Raw genomic sequence first — 22,132 nt, 5'->3', positions numbered from 1 at the left:
ATTTTGTGCTGTAAGTGCTCTTGTGCTGCATGCTGTGCTGACAGGTTAGGCAAATTTCAGATCCTGACCTGTCTCCTGATTTTGCTCATGTCTTCCTGTCATGGAACCACATACGTGGGCTGTCCTTGTAAGGTGAAGGGGATTTGGATCCTTCTTACCCTTTGGTCACCTGAGACTTTACTGGGAACCTTTTGAAGTCATGGGCTCTTTCCTTTGTCTCTGCTGCGATCCAGGTCAGGCCCATCAGATTTATGTTGCTGGGTATTGTAGCAAGCCGTTACTTGGCAGTTCTATCCTGTGTTGCTATACAGCATGTGGTACTAATCAGTGCTAGAAGATTACTTTGAGATGTTTCAATATAGATTTTGGGACTTGGTCCCAATCACACTTACATTGTATTTTACAATGGGTAAATCAGTTGATTATGTTGAACTTACTTCTACTGCACATTGATGTAGATAAGGTCAGAATCAGTCCTGCTCAAAGAATTTATCCAACTTGTCACTTGCTGCTTTCAGCTTCTCCTGATGCTTTAATAGTCTAATGTTATTTCAAAATGAAGATTTAAACCACAATCAAACCTAAGCAACCTAAGAAGCAATTTCTTTTTTTTTTTGAGGGGAGATTTTTTGTTTGTTTTGTTTTTGGATTATTAGAATGTGCTCGATTTAAGTTGTCACATGCAGGTGACAAGTAATGCAGGTCCAACCCCTCCTCTGATCTGTTTCATGTGTTCTTGCTCTCCTTTTCTGCCAGAGGAAATTCCATCTCTTGCCTGCCTTCATGTGGTGCTGATAAAGCTCTTCCTGTACAGTAGAATTCCTGTTTTCCTTTAAGCAACAGCAGGGTATTGGGAATGATCAGGAAAGGGGAGGAGGACAGGAGGAGAATACACTCAACAAAGTAGCACTAAACTGTAACATTAAGTTTTCCTCACTTATCCTTTTAAATAGCAGCTCCTCTCTCCGGGAAAGCCAATGCCCAATAAATTAGAAAGTATACATGAGTTATGTGACTTAAGTACAGTAGTTCAGCTCTTACTTAGCCAAGTTTTGAAAACTTTGTAAGTCTGTCTTCTGCATTCCCTTTTGTAGTGTTTTATGCATAGTAATGCAGAAGGAATTACATGGAAATCACTATACATGTGATTTTATATAATCACCTAGGGGTTGTTCTTGACAATTCTTGTAAGTGAGCTGTTAGAGTGATAAATCTAGAAAAGTCTCTTGAAATGTGTCATATCAAGGTGGTAGCTGGGGGTGAGGAAGCATCTTTCCTGGTATATAATGTCTTTCAGAGAAAACCTGCTTTTTCCTCTCACAACTTTGACTTTGTTGGAAGTTTTCCAGCATTTAAATGGGTGACAGAGAGGTTAGGGAGTGAGGACACACTCCTCTCCCGTGTGTGTTCTCCTGTACTTCTTGAAAAAGTTTCCCTCCACACTGCTGTAGTCAGTCTGGAAAAACAAAGTGTGGGGAGATATTTTGCATACAAACTATCCTGATCCTAATGAGAACACCTAGTATCATAAACTATATAGGTAGGTACCCTTCCCTCCTCTGCCTCCCCTCCCCCCCCACTACCCTGTAGAGCTCTTTAAGAAACTAAGCTTACTGTTTATATGTCCTTAAATATTGTTTTCCAGTACAATTCAAACAATTAAATCCAGAAAACTCTGTGGAAAGTTTAAAAAAGAAAAAAAAAAAAATCTGTCCTGTGTTTTAACAAGTAAATCTTTGTATCTCCTCTGCTTGCCTTTGCTGAAGAATTATTACACTGCAAACAGTATAGGTGTTTGGCACATTTCACAAATGCTAATGTGTATACTTTCCTCCCCTTCCTCCCCTCTTCTCCCGGTTTGCTTTCTGTTCTTCATTTGCTATTGGAATGGGAACCGTGGAAAAAATTCCTTGGCACTCTGACACCAGAATCCTTCATCTTGGAGAGACCACGATGATGCAACCTCAACGCACTCGGCAGGCACACCAGGGCCCTCCAGCGGGGGCCACGCTTCCCAGAGTGGAGACAACAGCAGCGAGCAAGGTAAAAGGTCAAACTTTTTCCCTCCACAAAGTAGGCATGACTAAAATAACTCCAGCTTTTTTCATTATATCAGTACATCTGCCTTAGAGTAAACATGGAGTGGCAGACTTGCAGTATAATCAGCTGTAAGTTAGGGAGATGGTATTTCCTTTTCCTAACCCACTTAGCTGCATTTTATTATTATTTCAAAGCGAAATATCTAATCTTCAAACAAGCTTTGCAATAACAATTGATTCGTTCTGCCAATTCTTTTACAAATTTGGTTATCTACAGTTTATTTTTGTGTGGTGTAAGTAAATATAATGACAGACATACTCTCCAGCTGCGGTGCAGTTGTTTGAGTTGGGTTAAAGAAGGAGAGTTTAACCTGTAGTTTTATATGAGAAAGAGACTTCTATGTGAAGTTATGAAGCTGCTAAATTATATAAAATAGAAGCAAACCCTGAATCAGACAGAAAAATGTTTCTTGAAATGTTTGCTTGTACAGATTTGTTTTTGTTTCTGAAAATCTGAATTCTGAATGGTAAATAGAGATACACCTGAACTGTAAAACCTCTTTTGTATCTATATACAGTGAAAGTTTCTCAAGGTTCAGGAGGTTTGATTATTATTTTAAGGTTTTTTGTTTTATTTCCTACTGCATTGCACCTTATGTGTGGTCATCTGCATCCATGCTGAGTGAGTGTCAAAGGCTGTCATTCTGTTATGATAGTGTTTTACACGTGCTCATTAGAAGAATAAGTGACTCCAGAAGGTGTAAGAGTCAAGCCCTCAGTGCTAAATGTTGGGTAAAGATGGCCAGCTGTCATTCTCAATCTTGACTCAAGAGTCGATTTTTTCTTTTTTCTCCTTTTTTGATTTTTTTTTTTTAGTCCAGAGTTTAAGGTAGCCTCCATTCTTGTTTTTCTTTGCAAACATGGTAAGCTTCTGCCAGTGAGAGAGACATTACCTCTTTAAGGTTTTATGATATGGTCTCACCATCAGATGTTTCTCCTCCATCTGCAGTATTTTGCCTGTCTTTTTCCCCATGTGCCCAGCAGAGGCAATGGACAGGGCTGATATCCATCTAGTCTTGAAGGATCTCAAAACTGGCAAAGGGCCTTCAGGGCTAGAGTTGCTTTGACTATTCTCATGCTGCAGACTGCCTCCCTCCATGACATTTGCCATGCTTAGACAGCAGAAGAGATAAATGATTTTGTGTCTCTCACATGGCCTATTGCTTGGCACAGAGCTAGTTCCCCTCACCTGCCTGATGATCTGGTGCTGTACCTGTTGCGGTTCTAGGAACTTGCAGAGTTTGTTTCTGGTAGAGTGGTTTGGTTTTGTCTTCTATTTGTAAGAATTGTTTATACATTTGTAATCTTATTGCTGATAGAAAGCGGCCATGGCATAGGGTGTGATCCAACTCCAAAATGAGTCACAAGGATTTTTTGCTATGGGATTAAATTGGAAATGTACAAGACCCAGCATGAACCATTACAGCTTCAACAGCTGATAGGGAGAGCTTGACTGCTAAACAACACAATGGTGTTATGTCTATTGGCTGGCCATAGGCCAGGATACTGTTGATCAAATGTTTACGTGGTATATTGTAGCTGAAGTGCTTGGTGTAGCAGATGATTTGCTTGCTTAAAAATGATTCCTTTAAGTGGTCTGCCATCTTCATTCCATCCCTAGGGAGAAAGTTTCCTGACACCTGTATAGCCACTCTGCCCCAAGAAATTAAAAATGTTCCTTCATTGAGTCATGCTTGATATAAAGAAATTGCTCGTATACATATCCAGGGATCATGCATTTCACAGTTTCTGATCCCTTGTTGTGTAACTCTGGGTGCTTGGGAAATATTGCTAAGCATTAGAAAAAGCAGTTGAGGACTACTACACCACTTTCCTTTAGAAACAGGTTTCTGCCAATATATATGATTTCAACAAACCTGTTATTCATTTCTGTGGAAGAGGAACAACCTCTGAGGGGCCAAATCAGTCACTACTGCTGTCCAGTGTAGCAGGGTAAAACATTGCTAGTATGTTTCCCTTTTTGGTCATCTGGGCCTTCGAAAGGAAAGCTGATGTCCAGTGGCAAATCACCATTCCATTCAGCTGCTGGCAGCTGAAAGATTATTCTTCAGCACCAGCAGAATTCCCATTGGAGATGGCTCTGGATTGCTCTTGCCCTCTCAGTCCTGGGAAAGAGTAAAGAGAGTGAAGTCTGTCTTGAATTTTCCTTAGGCTTTCTTCAGGGGTGCACAATTTACTTTATAACTCCTGAGCCAGCAGTGAGCTGGTCCCAGACAATGCCAAGAAGGATAGATGCCCTCTTGAGCTGTTCCAGCGCAGTTACTTACTTGGGTCAACGTGGTTTCCCTGCAGTTTTGCCAAGAGCTTCCACAAATTCTGCTTCAAGTATTCCACTTGCCCCAAAGGACTTCTTGGAAATGGGAGCTCATTAAAGAGTCTTGGGTTACATTAGCAACTTACAGTCTTCTCCACTAATGCCTGGTGGCAGCAGAGATTGATTCATCCTAGAGTCAGTCTCTTCTGGCTTTTGAGAGCGCTTTTACCAGGGGTCTCTGCTTTTGTCTTTAGTGTATGATGTGCATCCTATGATATTTTTAAAAAAAATATTATTTTCTTTTATTTTATTATATTTTGGGGAGGGAGGAGATGGAAAGAATTTGGGTGAGTAATAACTGTTTTTTGCAGACTTACTCTGTATGAGGTAGATACATTTATTGCCTGTAAGAATCCATCCATAATTCTTTACAGTTTGAACCAAATAAAAATGGTGTAGACATTTTGTCTCTTTATGGAGGACAGTCTCTCCGCTACAGTGCATGGCTGCCCTTTGGCATCAAAAGGGTTAATCTAGTCTGTGTTTGGTATTATTAGAAACATGCTGGCATTGGAAGAGTTAAGTAAAGGGCCTTCAGGCAGTAAATGTTGAAAGATTATCCTAATTTTATTAGTGGTGAGTGTCTATGTTGTTCTTAACTTGTCACCTCACTTGTTTAACAGAAAACTAAGCTACGCAACATATTGATCACCTGGCAAACCAAGGTAGTAGTGATCTGTAATCCACCAAGCAGTTATTGACTTTATCCCAGTTCAGATCCACAAATGCAAATCAATGCTGTATAATACTATTTTAAAGATTAGTAATTATGTAGTAGGTCTGATCTACTTTCCCCCTGCCCTGGAAAGAGTTAAATGTATCCAATAATAAAAATAAAACACTCTAAACATCTTACAAAGGAGAAAAAGGAGAAGCTGATTTAATGGTCTAATGAGGCCATCTTCCAGAGACTTGTTTTGTGTAGGGCTTGCTTTGACCTTTCGCTTTGCTCAGGAGCCCAACGCTTCATTTTTCACATTCTTGCAATTACGTTAACGCTTCAAGCATTTCTGACTCCAAGTCAGCTAGCAACACCAGGCATAACTCAACACTGTGAGTTTTTCTCCTCTCTGTAGATTCATTAACAGGTCACCGGGGTCCCAACTGAAATTTAAAACTGACTGGTTCTGTTGGGTTAGCTGAGTTATAGCAAGGGAGATGGCAGGAAAGGGGGTGAGAGAAGGGGAGGGGAAAGAGAAGACCCTGGGGTTTTTGCCAAGTAATATATGTGTAAAAAGTCTAAGTGGAAGATTAAAAGGTGTGTGTAGCTTTATCATCCACCCTTTTCTTTGGAGAGGAAAAAGCACATCTGAAAGTCTTCTGGGGTATGGTGTTTTCTTTATTCTCTGCGAAACAAAGTGAAAACAGCCACTGCTTTAACATAAAAGACTAAATGACTTCTAGAATTTGGCATCAGTTTGTACCACAGTGATGGATATGATGCTTCCAGACTTTAATTCCTATTTAATTTCTTTATGGGATATTGCAAATAATGAATATGGCAGATTATGCATGAAAAATGGGAAATAAATCTTTTTAAGGTTTAAAAACATGTGGTCTACAGGAAAGCACCAGGGAATAATTTCAGCTTCATGTTTTATGGTACCAGGATTGTATACCTGATCTGTCATATTCTAGTTCACTCACTCAAAGGGCCTGATCCATCCAAGTCAGATGGAAGCTGTCTTCCTTCAGGACCTTTCAGGAAGTTCAGCATCTTTTTAGGATTAGACCTGGGGTGACAAACTTGATCATAAGTAAGAAGCCAGAGATTAGAAAATTCTGATAGGTTATAGAGCAGTAAAAATAGAAAAGAGTATCACATCTACACATGTGAGTGAGTTTTTGTGGCTTTTTAAGCTTGATTTTTTTTTTTTAACGTAACTACTTGTGCTGAATGATCTGCCCCTTTATAAATAATATCTGAGGCTACTCTCTAGGGCAAATCTCAAAGTAGTTTATAAGCACTTCTGTGCCAGCTTGATAGCTTTCATGATAGCTTTCTTTGGCAAAGACTCCACAATCTGGTTCAGGACAAAGTCAACTAAGATATTGACTGAAATGAAGCATCCTTCACTCTGTGGAGTGATCCTTGTTGGAAAAATTAAGTAGTATTATTTCGTATTCAGTATATACCATCCTGTAATAAAGATAGTATGTAAATCAAATTTGTTTACAAGATTAGATGATAAAGCCCAAAGGCCTATTTTATTATTAGAAACTCTACTGGCACTACACAAAGCTTAGAACCAAACTCCAGTAGTTAGAAAAAGGAGAGGGATATGTTGATGTTAGCACCAATTAAAAAATAATATATTCATGCAAAGTCTTTGGAAGCTAATCCAAAAGCTAATGCTCCAACTTATTTTCCATGGTTCTGTAAGTATGGTAAGCCTGCTGAAGCTAGTATGCATATTCATTGTAAAGATTCAGAACATATTTTTATTCCTTTGTTTTTTTACCTATAAAGCGATAGGGTATGGTTTTATTGGAGGAGAGCTGCCTCCTGTAAGAAAGGAAATTCCTGAAAGGCAGGCTCAAACATCCAGACTGAAAAATCAAACTTGCTAATAAATAATGCTTCACTGGAGATGCATTATTTCAGAAGGCACAGCTTTCATAAAGGTGAACTGTATGAAGTATGAAAAACTCTTAAAGAACAATGACTTTTTTTCAACTGAGGAAGATACAGGAAGCGAGTAGCCCTTATTAATTCATCTTTTTCTTTCAAGTTTGAGGGGCCCGTTCTTGTGTTGATATGTATGAGTAGTTCCCATTAATGGTGATGGGAGTTACGCATGTGCACTGACAGAAGAATAGACCCCTTAGTGTTCAAAGCACATGAAATTTACATTTTTTCCATTGCTGTAATTGAGATGTTGACAAATTGGAGAATATTGATGGGCCTTTGTTTTAAGTATTTCTTGCCAAGTTTGCTTTATTTTCTCATGGTTTGAACAATGGTGTGGGTTCAGCAGCAATGAGTAATAAGGGTAGAGTAAAGATAACTTTGATTTCAATATTTTGATGTGCCAATAAGAAATAAATTCTTAGGCAAATGGAATATGTTGTTTTAATCATTAGCTATGCATGAAAGAAAAATTGATGTTGACATCTTTGCTGTAAAATCGTTGTAATGGGGCCTTCCTTACAATTCATTTTTGTAAAATTCATTTTGTACATTTTGCAGCAATTGAACAATCCCTGCACTGTGAATAGGCAGAATTCCCAGAAATACTGAGACAGTTGGCCCAGTAACTGCTGAGCTCACACTGCACACCACATGCACATTAACCATGATCATGCCAGAACCAGCTTAGCTAAATATAGTTAAATTTTTATATCCTCCCATCCTTTCTTTTATTTCTGTCTATTGCATAAAAAAATAAATGTTTGCTGACTCCAGGAATTAAACAATAACCACAAAAAAGATTTGTGTCCCTACCCACTGTTCAATAAGTAGCATTAAAATTTCATAGTGAATTTTCACTTCACCGTACGGTTTTCTAATGATCAGGTTGGTAGCAACTGCAGATTCCTCACCTTTTATTAAATTACAGCTTAGAGATTGTGTGTGTGGTGTTTAAAATACTGAACTTGAATATAAGTTTCTCACCTCACTCTTACCTTTTAATTCATGTAGGTTTGCATGTTTAGATGTAGATAAAAATCTACATACACACTTACTTCCATATTTGTAGTATGTTTTGCTGGGGTTTCAAAAGCAGCCTAGTAAAACTCTGTCAATGGAATGTTTTCATAGTGGCAGTAATCTCTTTAAAATAACCCTAAATACAATATGACAGATGCCATCTGGAATAATCTTTTGCTAGTTGCTTTCAACTTTTATTTTTTCCTACAGCTAAGTTCATCTAAAACTGGTCACTTACTGTTACGGTAAACATAGTGAACTCTTTCTTCCACTTTTGTATGTGAATGTTCAGAGAAAAAAACGTACATTATTTCACTTAAGCGATTGTTACTGTGGAGAGGTTTGTCTCTGATTTCATGTTTCTGGGTACTTTTAATTTATGTATGTGTACGTGTGTGTATGTATGTTTATTTATGTATTTGTATTTCAAAATACAAAGGTAGGATTCCCCCTTAGGCTATTCCTTCCGTCTCAGATCCTATTCAGCCTAACCCAATTTGCCTCCAAATGCTAGATAACATCCCATTCACTAAATTATAATTGTATGTTTTTTACAATATTAATGGCTTCAAAATGCAACCCATTCAAATATAAACTATTAAGTGCTTAAATATCTTCCTGTGTTGTTACAGGCTATTTTCTTCCTATATATACCAATTTATTTGAAAGATCTAGTGTTGGAATCTCTGGATTTTTTTTTAACATAGTTGTGTAAAGGGATGTCTCCTGATGCCTGTTAGAGTTTAATTTAGAGTAGTAATTAAACTTGAATACTGCCTCATAAACAAAAGATAAACAATAAACCAGCCACGTTCCCTGCTGTTTCATAGCTTTCTTTCCCAGATGTTTTATCCTGATAATTTTTACATAGTGAACTACCTATCATGGAGTGCTATGGACAGAGGTCAAAGCCTAGTTCTTTGTAATTGTTTTATAAAAACTTTTTGTTAATGAAATACTGCAGGGTTTCCTTTGAATAGCAGATAAAATTGTCAGATAACGAAGGACACTCATTAATTGACTTTTTAATTCTCTCCCTCTTGTTTATTAAGACAGCTCTTATTTAAAAAAAAAAAAACAAGCCATAAGCTTTATTTTAACTGTTGATGTCGAAGAAATGTTTCTATTTCTTAATATGGGTTTGCCTCAACAGTACATTGTAATACTCTGTGTCATCCTTAAAAAATAAAAATGCCCTTGCAGGAGCTGCTCTCTCCATGTTGATCCTAAGCAATGACGGAAATGTTCACAGTGGAAGGCTTTTAATTTTTCAAGCTGCTCCTGAGGCTGCCGAAGCCCGTGTGTCCATCTCTGGACCGCTCCTCTGTCAGCCATGATCTTTCTAATTGCCAGGTACTGGTAGGCCGTTCAGCTGCAGGAGCCATGTTATTTTCACTGGGTGGGGTAATTACTGAAAGCTGAGAATAGCTGCACTAAAGACACAGGGATACTTTCATGATCCCATTAGCATAAGAGAGGGTAAATTATTCATGCCAAGTGAGGATTCTATGGGGAAAAGTATAGTTAATGCACATAGTTTTTAAATGTATCCCTTTCTGCTCTGAGACTAAATTCTTGTTGGATTCAGTTCTCAGACATTTACAGGAAAGCTCTAGTGGCATGTTAGACGCAGTTCATCTCTCTCTGTTTGCAGCGCTCTCAATAGAGACCATCTGGCACAGATCCAAAAGGTGATTAAACAAAATGATCAGCTCTTGTTGCTGTGTTACATGTCCAATACTCTGGATTAAAAAACATGACCCACAACAGTCAGCTAACAATTTCCCCCCCCCCCCCCCTTTTCTGTTCCTCTGTAAGAATTCAGATGGTCTGCAAATGTCTATGCCATCTTTGTGTCCTTATGGCCCATAATCATGAACAGGTTGTGCAAATGGCTCTTTCTGTAACACGGTCTGTTCCAGCAGCATAGAAACATCTCATATTAATTGGGTCAGTCTAATGTTCATAATGACATGGGGAAAAATTACCCAAATGTGTTCTTATAGTAAACAGTTAAAATGTGCCTTTCTCCGATTAGAAAGTGAAATTTGACATCAGGCTCATGTAGCTGATTTATTTTTTAAGATGGACGAAAATCAAAGCATGACACTGTCATCTGCTTAAAATAGTTTAAAACCCCTTCTAACCAAATAAAAAAAAGGTGGGGGGAGGGGTGAGCTGTGGTTTAACACCACAATCAGGGAATGAATTTACAGTGCTATTCAGAAGAGTACTCCCTGATCATAAACAAGCTGATAATCACACTGAATCTAACTCCCAATTAGCTCTTTCTTTGCTCACAGAGATCAGTGTACATGTCCTCCTTAAGCCAGGATATGTTGCTGTTGAGTCAGACTGAACGTTTGTATACCTTATGTCATATTCTGAATGTAAGGATTAATGCAATATATTTATCAGAAAACCCATCTAATCAGCAAGGTAGTTTTTCAAACCAATTCCTTCAATGCCTGAGTTAAGGTAAAAATGCCAAGACTGTGAAGAGGGGACATATGTATCTTATCTTTTTGGGGTTGCATCAAATGCCAAGTACTAGTGCAAATTCAACAGAAACCAGACATTGCTGGAAAGTAATTAAAGAAATATTGAAATTAAACCTACCATATGAGTGAAATATTTGTAGGCCCATTTTGTTGCATGCATAATAATTTGCATGGAATTGAACAGTATTTCTTTCTCTTGTACATCTAGAGTTGTACTTTGCTAAACATATCAGAGGAATCACCTCTGTAACTTCAACCATAGGATTGGAGGGATCTGTTTAATGCTGAGGGTGTTTACAGTCCAAAATCAGTAGGTTTACTTAGAGGAGACATTTATTTAAGAAAAAAAAAGGAGAGAGAACTGAAAGCCTTCAAATCTATGCCAAGAAAAATAAAATTCCACTTTTAAAAGTTTAAAAGAGCCACTGTCAGTTTCCCTTACTGCGCAAGGTGGTTGTGGTTTAGCCCCAGCTGGCAGCTCAGCCCCACACAGTCACTTCCCCATTCCCCCCTGCCAGTGAGATGCAGGAGAGAATCTGAAGGGTAAAAGTGAAAAAAATTCATGGGTTGAGATAAAGACAATGTAATAGGTAAAGCAAAACAAGGAATTCATTCATTCTTCCCCTCAGCAGACAGGTGTTCAGCCATTTCAAGGGAAGCAGGGCTCCATCACGCTTAAGAGTGACTTGGGGCAGCAATTACATCACTCTGGGCATCTTCCCTTTCTCTTTTCCACAGCTCTGTATGCTGAGCAATACACTGTATGGTGTGGGGATATCCTTTTGGTGAGCTGGGCTCACCTATCCCAGGTGTGTGTCCTCCTAAGTTCTTGTGCACTCCAGCCTCTGTGCAAGTGCTGCTCAGCAGCAGAAAAAACCCACCCCTGTGTTATCAACACTGTTTCCAGCACAAATCGAAAACATGGCCCCATAATAGCCACTGTGAAGAAAATTAACTCTACCAGAACCAGAATGAAGGTGAAAGCCATGGGGCACTGACCTATCCAGAGTGCTCAGGGCAGGAGGGCAGGCTCACCCAGCTCAGGACAGCCTGGTGAATGAAAGGGACCCCGGTAGCCTTGCGGGGCTTAAGGCTATTACAGGGCAACTCATACTCTGTTATCATGCTGATTTTCGATTGATTTTTTTGCTGTACAGTACTTGTTGAAGGCCCTCTAGAGCATCAAACACTGCATTATGGCACCACACATTGTAGTATGCTGGCCTTTTGTCTTAATGCCTTGTCTTTTTGCCTGAGAAGAGGAGTGCTAACCACTCTGTGATTCTTATAGCTTCTGAGCACCTTTTATATCTACATAGCAGGGAAAGTAGGACAGGTGAAGATTTGACAGCTGTGTTTATCTAACTCTTAGTGTGATAATGTGATGCATTTGTTTACAGATCTGAATTTTCAAACCATTCTGACTTTAAAAGATAGGTTTTCATTTATAAAATCACTTCTCATTTAAGTAACTGATTTCAGGGTATGAATAAACCTAAGTCTGGTGTCTATACTTTCTTAGTGTTATTTGTAGTAACAGGTACTACAGGATGTTAAAGTTGGAGCTGAGGTTGCAGAAAGATTTATATAGGCTAAAGTGAGTAATTTCTCCTATTTTCTACCTTCCTATTCACTTAAGTTATTGTATAATTCAGATAGGTTTTTCATTCACTAAAAAATCAAGCCATCTACATGTAAGTCTTGATAAGCTGAGGTTTTAAAAATCAGATGAGTGTCTGTATGTTTTAGGACATCATCTTCAAATAAATGCTTGCCATTTTAACCAGTGTTTTCTACTGGTTTGTGAGAGTCTTTGCAGTAAATGTAAAAGAGTATTTAAAAATGTTTACAAGAATAGCAAAATACACCTGAAAACATGTGTAGAAATTTAGACTTGCAACTTTCTGGGGTTATGTGACCTATAAAAAAAGCAGAGTAGTCATAAAGAGAGGATAATACAGGGGAACAGTGATGGCCACCTTAATTATCCCACTACCCGCAGGCATTATCCAAATAACAACTGTGGTCACTGGGAAGATATTTGTTTTTTGGTGGGCTCCCCTGGAGGTTTTCAGCCTTTCATGAGGTAAAGGTGTGTCTGTCTCCCCAGGAGCAGCTAACTGCAGAACCTGCCCCCTCTGATACGTGTTCTTCCCCATATGTGCAATGGGCATGGGGGTCCATGAATTGTGTAAAACGGTCATATGTTGTTGTGGATTGCTCTGGTATTCCAGGAATGTATGTTTATGTAGAAAATTCAAGTGTGTTCTTCTCTTGGCCTCCTTGAATTGCATCAGATAAGCTCTGGATATACTGCATTTGTAAATTATTGTATTGTTTATTTAAAAAGACTTCCTCTCTTTTTCCACAAAGGTGAAAACATGGGAATGATATAGCCTTGATCTTTCAACTTTGTATTATAACTTTGTTTTTAATGAACAAGGCTTATGAAGTAGTAAAGAAAGGATGGCATGGATCACATCACCAGTTCTTTAGTGACCTTTCCATAAAGATGAAAAGTCTGAAGTGGTGTTTCCAATGTTTGAAAAATCATTGTATCACTATATATGGGTATTCCTTGTTTAGTGATTTTGTTTCTCTCCCCTTGAACAAGCATAGCAATTGTAGACCAAGGAAAACTTGGATTCTGTGTTCATATTTAGCTCCTAGGGACTCAAGGGCAATGTTAATTTTAAACAAGATTATAAAATGCACTGGTTTTTTTTTTTTTCCTTTTTCTTCTTTAGGAATTCCTTAGTACTCTAGAGCTATAGAATGGGTTGTGATGCTTAGTGACCTTGCACATCAATAGCTCTGTCTTTTAAACATGGACATTGATTTTTCTCATCCTGGCATGAGAAGATGTAGTATACCCCCTGCTTTGTTGCCTGTGAGTTTTCAGTAGATGCAAAGGCAGTGGTGGCTAAGAATAAAAGCTCAGGGCATCAGAGATGGCAGCATTATCATGAAGTCTGCTTCCTATTTAGGTGGTTTTTGTTAATTATGAAATACATCTTATCTGTTTGAGGGGGAATTGATAACCTTTTTGTGTTACTGTTTTACAGTTGTTTATTACTGTCTTTAGTTTAAACACACCAATCTAGATATAGTAGCTTGGCTTTCTACAGAACCTAAGAATAATATTTTAAAATGCACCAACTAGGTGTCTTGATCACGGTTACAGTACTCATGAAAGATCTGTCTTTTGTTCATGGAACAGTGGAGGACTGTCCAGAGAAAGTCTGAAGGAAGGCAGTGTGAGTCAGTTGAAAGCAGTACTACCTTCTCAAGGGAGAGAAGAAAAAGGTACTATTCCCATAAGATCTTGATCCTTCTTGCATGGAATCAGTAGCAAGAGCAGGGGTGCTACTGCTTTCAAATATGCAAAGTTTGGGTCATATGCATCCCAAAGAATGAAAGCAGAGCATGTTTTTCCTATCTTAAAAAACAAATACACAAAAAAAACTCACCCTATTAGTTTTTTTTATAATTTCCATAGGAACTACTGCCATTAAGACATGTAGGATCCACAAAAAGTCATAAAGTTCTAATATTTCCTAATATATTTTGGAACAAAATTTCATCATACCCTACATTCTAGAGGACAAATGTTAATAAGCACTGGGTTTTTTTATATTTGCACGAGAAAGTTTTTGAGTAATTTTTCTCCTCTGGTGGTTTTTATAAGTTAAATTGAGCTTCAGAGAAAATTAATTTGTGCTTTCAGTTCAGTTAATTTCTTGAAATGCCAACAGTTTTGAAAATTTCCCTGTTGGAGAGATTAAAGCTTTGCAGTAAACTCAAACTTAACTTAAAGGAATTTGACTGTTTCTGTTTGATTGTAGTCAATATATTAATTCAGGTAGGTGTGGAGTTGGAGAAAGTAAATGATTCTTTGTTTTCTACTGATACATATGGATGGTTTATAAGTGACAGCCCCAAAGCCTGTCTGGTTTTAAGTTATTTGTGAAGCTATCTTTACCCTGGCATAAGGAGCTAACTCAGGGAAATTGTCTGGTGGCAGAGTTGGCACAATGGCCCTGGTGACCCTATTCCTACCTACAGCCAGGGCAGTGAGCCTAGGAAAGAGCAAGACAAAGTAGTTTCCCCCTGCTTCACTGACTTCCCAGCTGCTCTGAGGCTGAAGTCCATTGCTAACTCCAGATGCTCAAACTTGCACTGAGTGCTGTCCTAAACTGCTGGCCTCATAACTCATGGAATGAGCTCAAATTATTTTATGGATGGTTACCTTTGTACACCCTTGGCACTATACATTTCTCATGCACAGGCTAGGATTGGGGTCTTCTATTTTCTTGTGTAAACAAAGCATTTGCTATAACTGACAAGGATTGGTGGAACAGCCATGAAAGCAAGACAGGGGAATTCAGCAAATTCTCTATTAATATGTGATTTGTACCATGAAATTTTTTGACAACCCTGGCATTTAATTCTTAAGTAAGTAAAGAGTGCACTTTTTCTTACAATCTTGCCTTATGCCCACCAGCTTACCATGGCGACACTTGTTTAAGCAATTACATATATTTAAATTTTCCTTGGGCCTCTCCACGTACAGCTGCAAGTTGGTCATACCTTGACTAAAGGCAGCCCTCTTTCACAGGGAGTTCAGCAGAGGGAATATGGCAAATACACATATAATTTTATTGCAGGACTTGGTGCTAAGGTTTTAAATAATTTACGAGCGTAAAATTGGGAAACTCACATGTACTCCCTCTCTAATTTTACACTCCTGCCTAAAGAGGATGGAACATCGCACAAATAGCACAAATCAAAAATGTTCATCTTGAAGCTTCCTTCCCAATTCCTCGCACCTCAGATTTACCACTTACTGATGGTTCTCCATTTTGTGGGACTCCTGACCCTGTACATCTGTTAAAGGGGATAGTTTGGAATGAGCACAGCCTCCTACTCAGAAGGACCTCAGTGTTCTCTTAGCTCCTGCTAGATGCTTGAACATGTAGAGGGCTTAAGTGAAATCCTTTAGCTGAGCCAAAATCTGTTCTTATTTAGGGACTAATCCAAAGCCTGTTAAATCAACAGAAAGAGACTTTGGTTGACTTCAGTGAGCTTTGGATCAGGCCCCTCCTTCCTAATACATCTGAAATCAATGGAGGTACATTGGGCTTCTGCCAGTAAAAAAAGAAAAAAAAAAAAAAAAGTGGTAGGGGTTGTCCTTGTGCTTTATTTGTACAGTACCTAACATATTGAGGTCCTGGTGCTCAAACAGTATCAGTATCCCAAGTGCTTCACTGAGACAACAGCAATTTTGACTTGAATATATTGCTTGGTGTTCATGGACTTCCATTCGGCTGGGTACATAATTCCCCAACCATGTATGCTGTGCATCTGCCTCATTCCCAAACATTATATTTCTTTGCTAATATTCTATATAAAGAAAATTATTGCAAAAAGTAAAAAAGAAGGATGTCAGTTTTTATAGCAGGATTCTTTTTTTCTTGTTTTTAAGTGCTCTCAGATTGTTAATAAAGCTGTTTTGAATGAAAAATACTCAGGCCATAGAACATGTAAAACCCAATGAGTGTAACTGTCAGCTCTCCGCCTTGAGAAAATTATTAGAGCCCCATGTGTTCTCTACAGCCAAAGGCTGTCACCTTTATATTATTTCTTCATTAATGCCTTTTATTTTTATTTTTCAGTATTAAGATGAAGTTCAGACTATAATCTGACACTTTTTAAAGATCTTAATGCAATAATTAGCATTATGGAGATGGCAGATATTTTTTAGGCAAGAAATGGCAAAGGACTAAAACTCCTATGTATATCTCAGCATAGACTTTCCATTTTCAGAGGTGCCTATTGCAGCTGAAGTAGGACCTCAGTCTTGCAAAGCCTATTACAAGTCCTGTTACTGAAATCAAGAAGCCCACTGTGGGGTTAATATTGACCACCTCAGCCTTTTTAGGATTTGTTTGCAATTGACACTTTTGCTCTAATCAAAAGCTACAAATATTTTCCTTAAAGTTGGTAAATTTTGTCTACTTTAGCTTATTAGATTTTTTACTTTATTTCATGTGCTTCTGAGTTCTCTTAAGATTCATTTTGTGTATTCAGACACTTAGCATATTTTGTGCAAAACATCTGTCACAATGTGAAAACGTATTTGAGTAAGAAAATATTTCTGGTTCATATATTTTTTTTTTCAGTGGTAAATTTAGACACATATTTCTAGATGCAAAGTGTTAAACTTAATTAATGCTTTATTTTATTAGACATATTTAGTCAGCAGTCTTTTATCCATTTTGTGTAAAAAGGTACATTCCATAAGTTTATAGTATTACAAAATTAAGTTTTGATTTAGAGGTTACCAAAATGCTTAATGCATATAGATGTCTTTCATTTTAGGGAAATGGGGATAGGCTGATCCGTGCTAACATCCCGTATGACTTAAAATTCTGTATGTTCTGTTCTTTGCTTGTGAAAGGATCTTAAAAAGAAAAAAAATACTGCAGTGCTCATGCTTCATCCAAGAGAAAAGTAACAATGCAGTTTTCCAGTTAAAAAGACATAATAAAGAGTATCCTATTAGTGTATTAGTGTATCATATTAGTGTTAAGGGACAATCTTTCAGTTTAAAGGGAAATTCTCTTAAGTTCACAAACTTACTTTAGACACAGTTGATACTGTATATCTTACACTCTATATGCTTCTGTTTTGTCCTTTCTTCTCTCAGAAAAACGAAACTCATCCTACCTTATCTATTTCAAGGAAATATTCCGTGGTTCCTATCTGCAATGATAGATGAAACACTTTCATTTGTTTGTGAATTGTCTATCCTAATTATTTCCCTGAGTGAGATGTTATTAGCAGTTCATATTCCTAGCTCTGAGCATATTTTCGGATAAAGTTCTGTGTATGAGCAAGGTTTTATGAAAGAAGGGCTTTATTGATTCCTTTTTTTTTGTTTTTAAAGATCTTTCATTCATGTTATTAATCTATAACTCAGCTATGGCTACATATTTGCCCCTTTTTTGTTATTTTGTTTTCCCTTCTGAATCTGAATTTGGGCAGGCTTTTCTAATCTGGTAAATCATCACTGACATTCAGGGTTTGGTTTCAAACCCCTCTCTACTTTCTTGTAAACTAATCCTACAGTCCTAAGACCACCAAAGAGAATGTCATTTTAGCTAGAAGTCCACACTGTCAGAATTCAGGTTTACTGTATGCTAATTAACCCTCCTTTAAGCTCTTCCAAATGGCTATCAATCTGGTTTGTTTAAAAGAAATAAGTTGTCCTTTTATTTTAGAACTAGTAAAGAATTTTATATCTTTCTAAAGAAATTTTCTACATTCTTAGTGACTTCATTGATGTGAATGTAAAGTACACAATAGGTCAAATTCTGACTTCAGTGGGAGTTGGTGGGAGCACAGTCTGTACATCTGAATGCAGAATTGATTCAATCTTAAGTGTGCCTGTGCGGCAAAAATATATCACTATATAATTTGTCTTCATATAATCAGTGACTACAGATCTGAGTTTGTTTCTCATGCTACTTTCATGAGTGTCCTACGTGAGCTCAGAGGAGCTGCTCATGCTCTTAGTAGGTGTGTGTGTGTGTGTGTGGTTTTTTTTCCTTGTTTATTCACATGTAAACATTTTACATGCTTCCTTAGAGAATTTCCTTGTAAGGTTCAGTTATTCTTAAGAGACTGAGCATGTAATTTGTAAACTATGCAAAGAGCACCCTGCAGCCGAGGCAAACCCTCCAACCATCCACTGGGACCTGCTTTGCTTGCCACTGTAGTATTCTTGGGTGTAAAGGGTCCTGTACTGTGGCTGTAATGAGCAGGACATACTCACTCATGGCCAGATGTCCAGTGGAGGATCCATGTATTAGTCCTCTGTTCCAGTTCTTCCATCAAACAGCTTTTTGTTATAGCATGGTTAATTTTATTTTAGATTATTTGAGAAGGATATTGTTTTTGAATGTAAAAAAATCCCAACATAATATCCTCTGCTATTATGCCTTCTCCATTCTCATTAGCTGTTCTTGAGTTGTCTGTCTTATTTCAGTGGAGCAAGGTGTAACTTCTATAAGCAAAATGAGATAATTACATCCAAAAGAAAGGGGAAAGGTCTGTTGGCAGGAATGTTGCTGTTAAATTCAGGTGAAATCATGGGCTTTTTACTTGTGTGCTTTACCTTAAAGCCGAGTAAAAGCTGTATCTCCCACTTTCAGAAGAAAGACTTCATTTACGCCAGGCTTCTTATGTTATTTATGAGTTGGCAGGCTTGATCCACTCAGATTTTACTTTCTAGCTGCCTTTTTATAACAGTCCTTTAAACAACTTGTTAGGAACTGCTTTTTTGGGGGATTTTTTTAGAATGTCATAGATAGAAAACACTAGCTTTTAAAAATAAAAAGTTTTTCAAAGTAGTTTAGGCCTTTAACATAGCATTAGAATATTGCCTTCTCTCAATCATCTCCCATATATTAAAAAGCAAAAGTTGGTTTCTTTCCTGTCCTGTAAGTATTTATGGTTATAATGTTAGAAATTCTAGGCTTAGATGCCACCCCTCCTCTTTTTTTTTTTTTTTTTTTAATTTAAGTTAATGGCTTTGGAAGGTAGTCTCATTGTTGCATTAAGTATCCATGAAGGTAGGGCTTTTTCGGTAGGGGTGACTTTTGGTAATGTTGTAGTCTCTGTTTGGTAGGTTTGGGGTGGGGGGAATACTGTTTTATTGTGGGGTTTTTAATAGTATAGCAAAGAATAGTGGGACATAAACATTTTAAAAGTTGCTTTTGCAAAATATAAAGCAAGAGCAGAGGTTTATCATGTTTTGCTGGAATCAGCCCACATCTGTTACAAGAAACTGTAGAACTGGAGACAAGCAATGGCTTTTCTCATGTCAAGGGGAATCCACTGAATCTTGGCCTTCATTTAGGATTCCCTCCTGATAAGCAAATTCCCATGACCGCTTTTGAAGCTTTAAAAGCTTTGCTTTTGTTTTAAAAGGCCTCTGAGCATAGGCAATGTTTTCATAGGCATTTAGAAACAAAAACTTGAGCTTTTAAACCTTCAAATATTGCTGTGGGGATTCACTTGGCTTCTCAGCAGACCAAGTCTGAGATAACACCTGCAAGAAGTGTGTATTTGTGTGTGTGTATTTTGTGAAATTGTGATGCACCATCTCAACTGACCCACAAATGTGACAGTGGTGCATGTGTAAATCTTATTGCTGTGTTTTGCTGTTACTCAGTTTTAAGAGCAAACTAGTATTTTGGTTCTGTGGCACGGCTGATGTGGATAAGGCAATTTCGGTTTTAGATGTTTTAATTTCTTTTTCCTCTTTGTCCTGTGATACAAACTCTAACAAACGATCTTCAGAAGAACAGACTGAGTTAATGTCCATGGTTATGTTCAATTATCTAAAGGGTACTGGGTTTTTAGCTTCAGTCTTACTTTTTTCATCAACATCAGTTGCACAATAAAAGGTAGTTTTCTACAGATGGGTTATACCATATGTAAACCCAGGTCTATGATTACTAGATGAGACAAAATGTTCAATAGAAATGAGTGAACAAATCATCAGGCTGATGAAGTAACAGAAGTACTTCTTTGCACTCCTTTTCAGCTCCATCTCTATGTGTCTTAAACACCTGAGGTGAAATTTTGTCATGTTTCAGATGGAAGGGGATTTTCAGAATTAAGGATAAATACTAAATGAATATATTAACACTGCTTTTCTCCTGTCCTGTGCTGTTCTCAAAACACCTGTTAAAAACAAACAAGCACATATTTCAAATTGATGATACTGACTGGCAAACTTGGCACCAAATAACCTGCTGAAACTAAAATGTTGATGCAGAACATGTGCTTAACTTAACAGTCCATAACCCTGTTTTTCGAACACTGAAATACCTACCCTGAGGAAAGCTCATAAAATGAAGGTCTTTAAAGTTCGTGGATCAGACCAATGAAGTTGCAGCCATTTTTAAGAATGTGCATCTTCGTATCTTCGTTGACTCCTATTAATTCAAGATGGCCAAGTGTATAAAATATGAGACATGAAAGCACTGAAGATTTTTTTTTTCTCAAAGTGTGCTTTCCATAGGTTCAGTATCTAAAGGAATGGGAAGAGAAAGGATGCTCAGAGGCAAACATTCTGCAACTGAAAGGACTACATATTGTAGACAGGTCTGAAAGAATCTCTGCTTGGTTTCTAAGGGTATTTAATTGAGCTTTTTACAACATATAATGATTAATTTTTCTAGAAATTCCCAGTGCCCTTAAGATTCTATTGCTTGGGATTAGGTTGAGCAATTTGGCATATCTCTAATCGTGTTTCCCCATGTGTAACATTCCAGCCATGTCTGTCTTACTTTACTGTTAAATATATAATTTATAAACAGATAACAATCCTGATAAGCTTGTTTCAATCCATTCTAGAATGAAATTACTTGTGTTGTATTATGTGTGATAGCTTCAAACTGCCTTAGAATAACTGCACTCAACAAAGAAGAAATCTTTGTTATACTGTTTATCTGGAGGCACTGGGAATTAAAAATCTGAGCTACTGCAGCAACCAGGACCTATTATTTCTGAAGTGTTTCCCGAGAAATAAACTTTCTGCACCAGGAAAACATGAATTTGTAAAAAATACGGGAACACAGAATTTTCCCTTTTGCACTTGTCCATGCAGGGTACATGTTTGTTACTTTTAAATGAAAGAAAGTGGAATAGACTATAGTAAGCTGAAACGAATTTTCTTCATTAAATTTTTCTGGCTGTGTAAGTTTTCTGACAAAAAGCTTACAATCTTCCATTTCACCAAATATGTGCACTTTTTTGGCTCTAAACTATATGCTTTACTGTTAGACATTTTGGGATATGGTGGTTTTATTTCTCTTTTGTGGGAATAAACCAAACGCATCTTCTTGTGCTGAATAGCCTGATAGAAAATGAAAACAGAATTTTTAAGCTGTGAATTGGCAAAGGGGAGTCAGACTGTTTTTTTTCTCAGTGTTCCTTACTTTTTTTGATAACTGAACAAAACTCAGGGGAAAAAAACAAGTTGTCCTTAACAAGGAAATTATTTAGAAGTGCGACGTGTTTACGTATCTGGATAAGAACAGTGCATTGTTAGGAGCAACTGCATGAATTGCATGATGCAACCTTTTGACAACGGAGTGTCTGCTGGAGACATCTGTGAGGGGTGACCTTTCACCCTAAGGAAGAATGCTCTGAAGGTGGGGAATGCCGTTATCTGTCCTGGCCCACCATCCACAGGAGCTTGGGGCTGTCCTGGCTGCCATCCTTGCACCCGCCTGGCTACATAGCTCTTCAAATACAAATTGGATGAGCCCAAACTGAGCAGATTCTCCTGAAGAAATGTTGAAAGCCAGCTTGCTTTTGTCTTGGTGGGAGTTTAAGTCAGGGCCTCAGACAGTATGAAATTAGGATGAGACCCTTAGCCTTTAAATAGGGTCATTGTCTAATAAGGCACCTGAAGAAGGATTGCTAATACCTGATGTGCCTGCCTCTTTCTTAGGTCCTTTACTTTTGT

At 37.7% G+C, this 22,132-nt stretch overlaps 1 protein-coding gene across 5 annotated transcripts in view; it reads left to right on the top strand.

The window, feature by feature from the left end:
• The window catches only part of MEIS2 (Meis homeobox 2), a 176,165-nt gene that overhangs the window by 15,271 nt on the left and 138,762 nt on the right, over positions 1–22,132 (top strand). For all 5 annotated transcript variants that reach the window (XM_053944777.1, XM_053944776.1, XM_053944775.1 and 2 more), the window contains exon 7: positions 1,929–2,043. In XM_053944777.1, coding sequence (XP_053800752.1) covers positions 1,929–2,043 — 115 coding nt within the window. The remainder of the gene's footprint in view (positions 1–1,928; positions 2,044–22,132) is intronic.

Source organism: Vidua chalybeata, chromosome 6 (genome assembly GCF_026979565.1).
Source record: "Vidua chalybeata isolate OUT-0048 chromosome 6, bVidCha1 merged haplotype, whole genome shotgun sequence".
In the NCBI taxonomy this organism is placed as follows: Eukaryota; Metazoa; Chordata; class Aves; order Passeriformes; family Viduidae; genus Vidua; species Vidua chalybeata.
The sequence above is the reverse complement of the archived record's forward strand: the minus strand, read 5'-3'. Positions and strand labels throughout refer to the sequence as shown.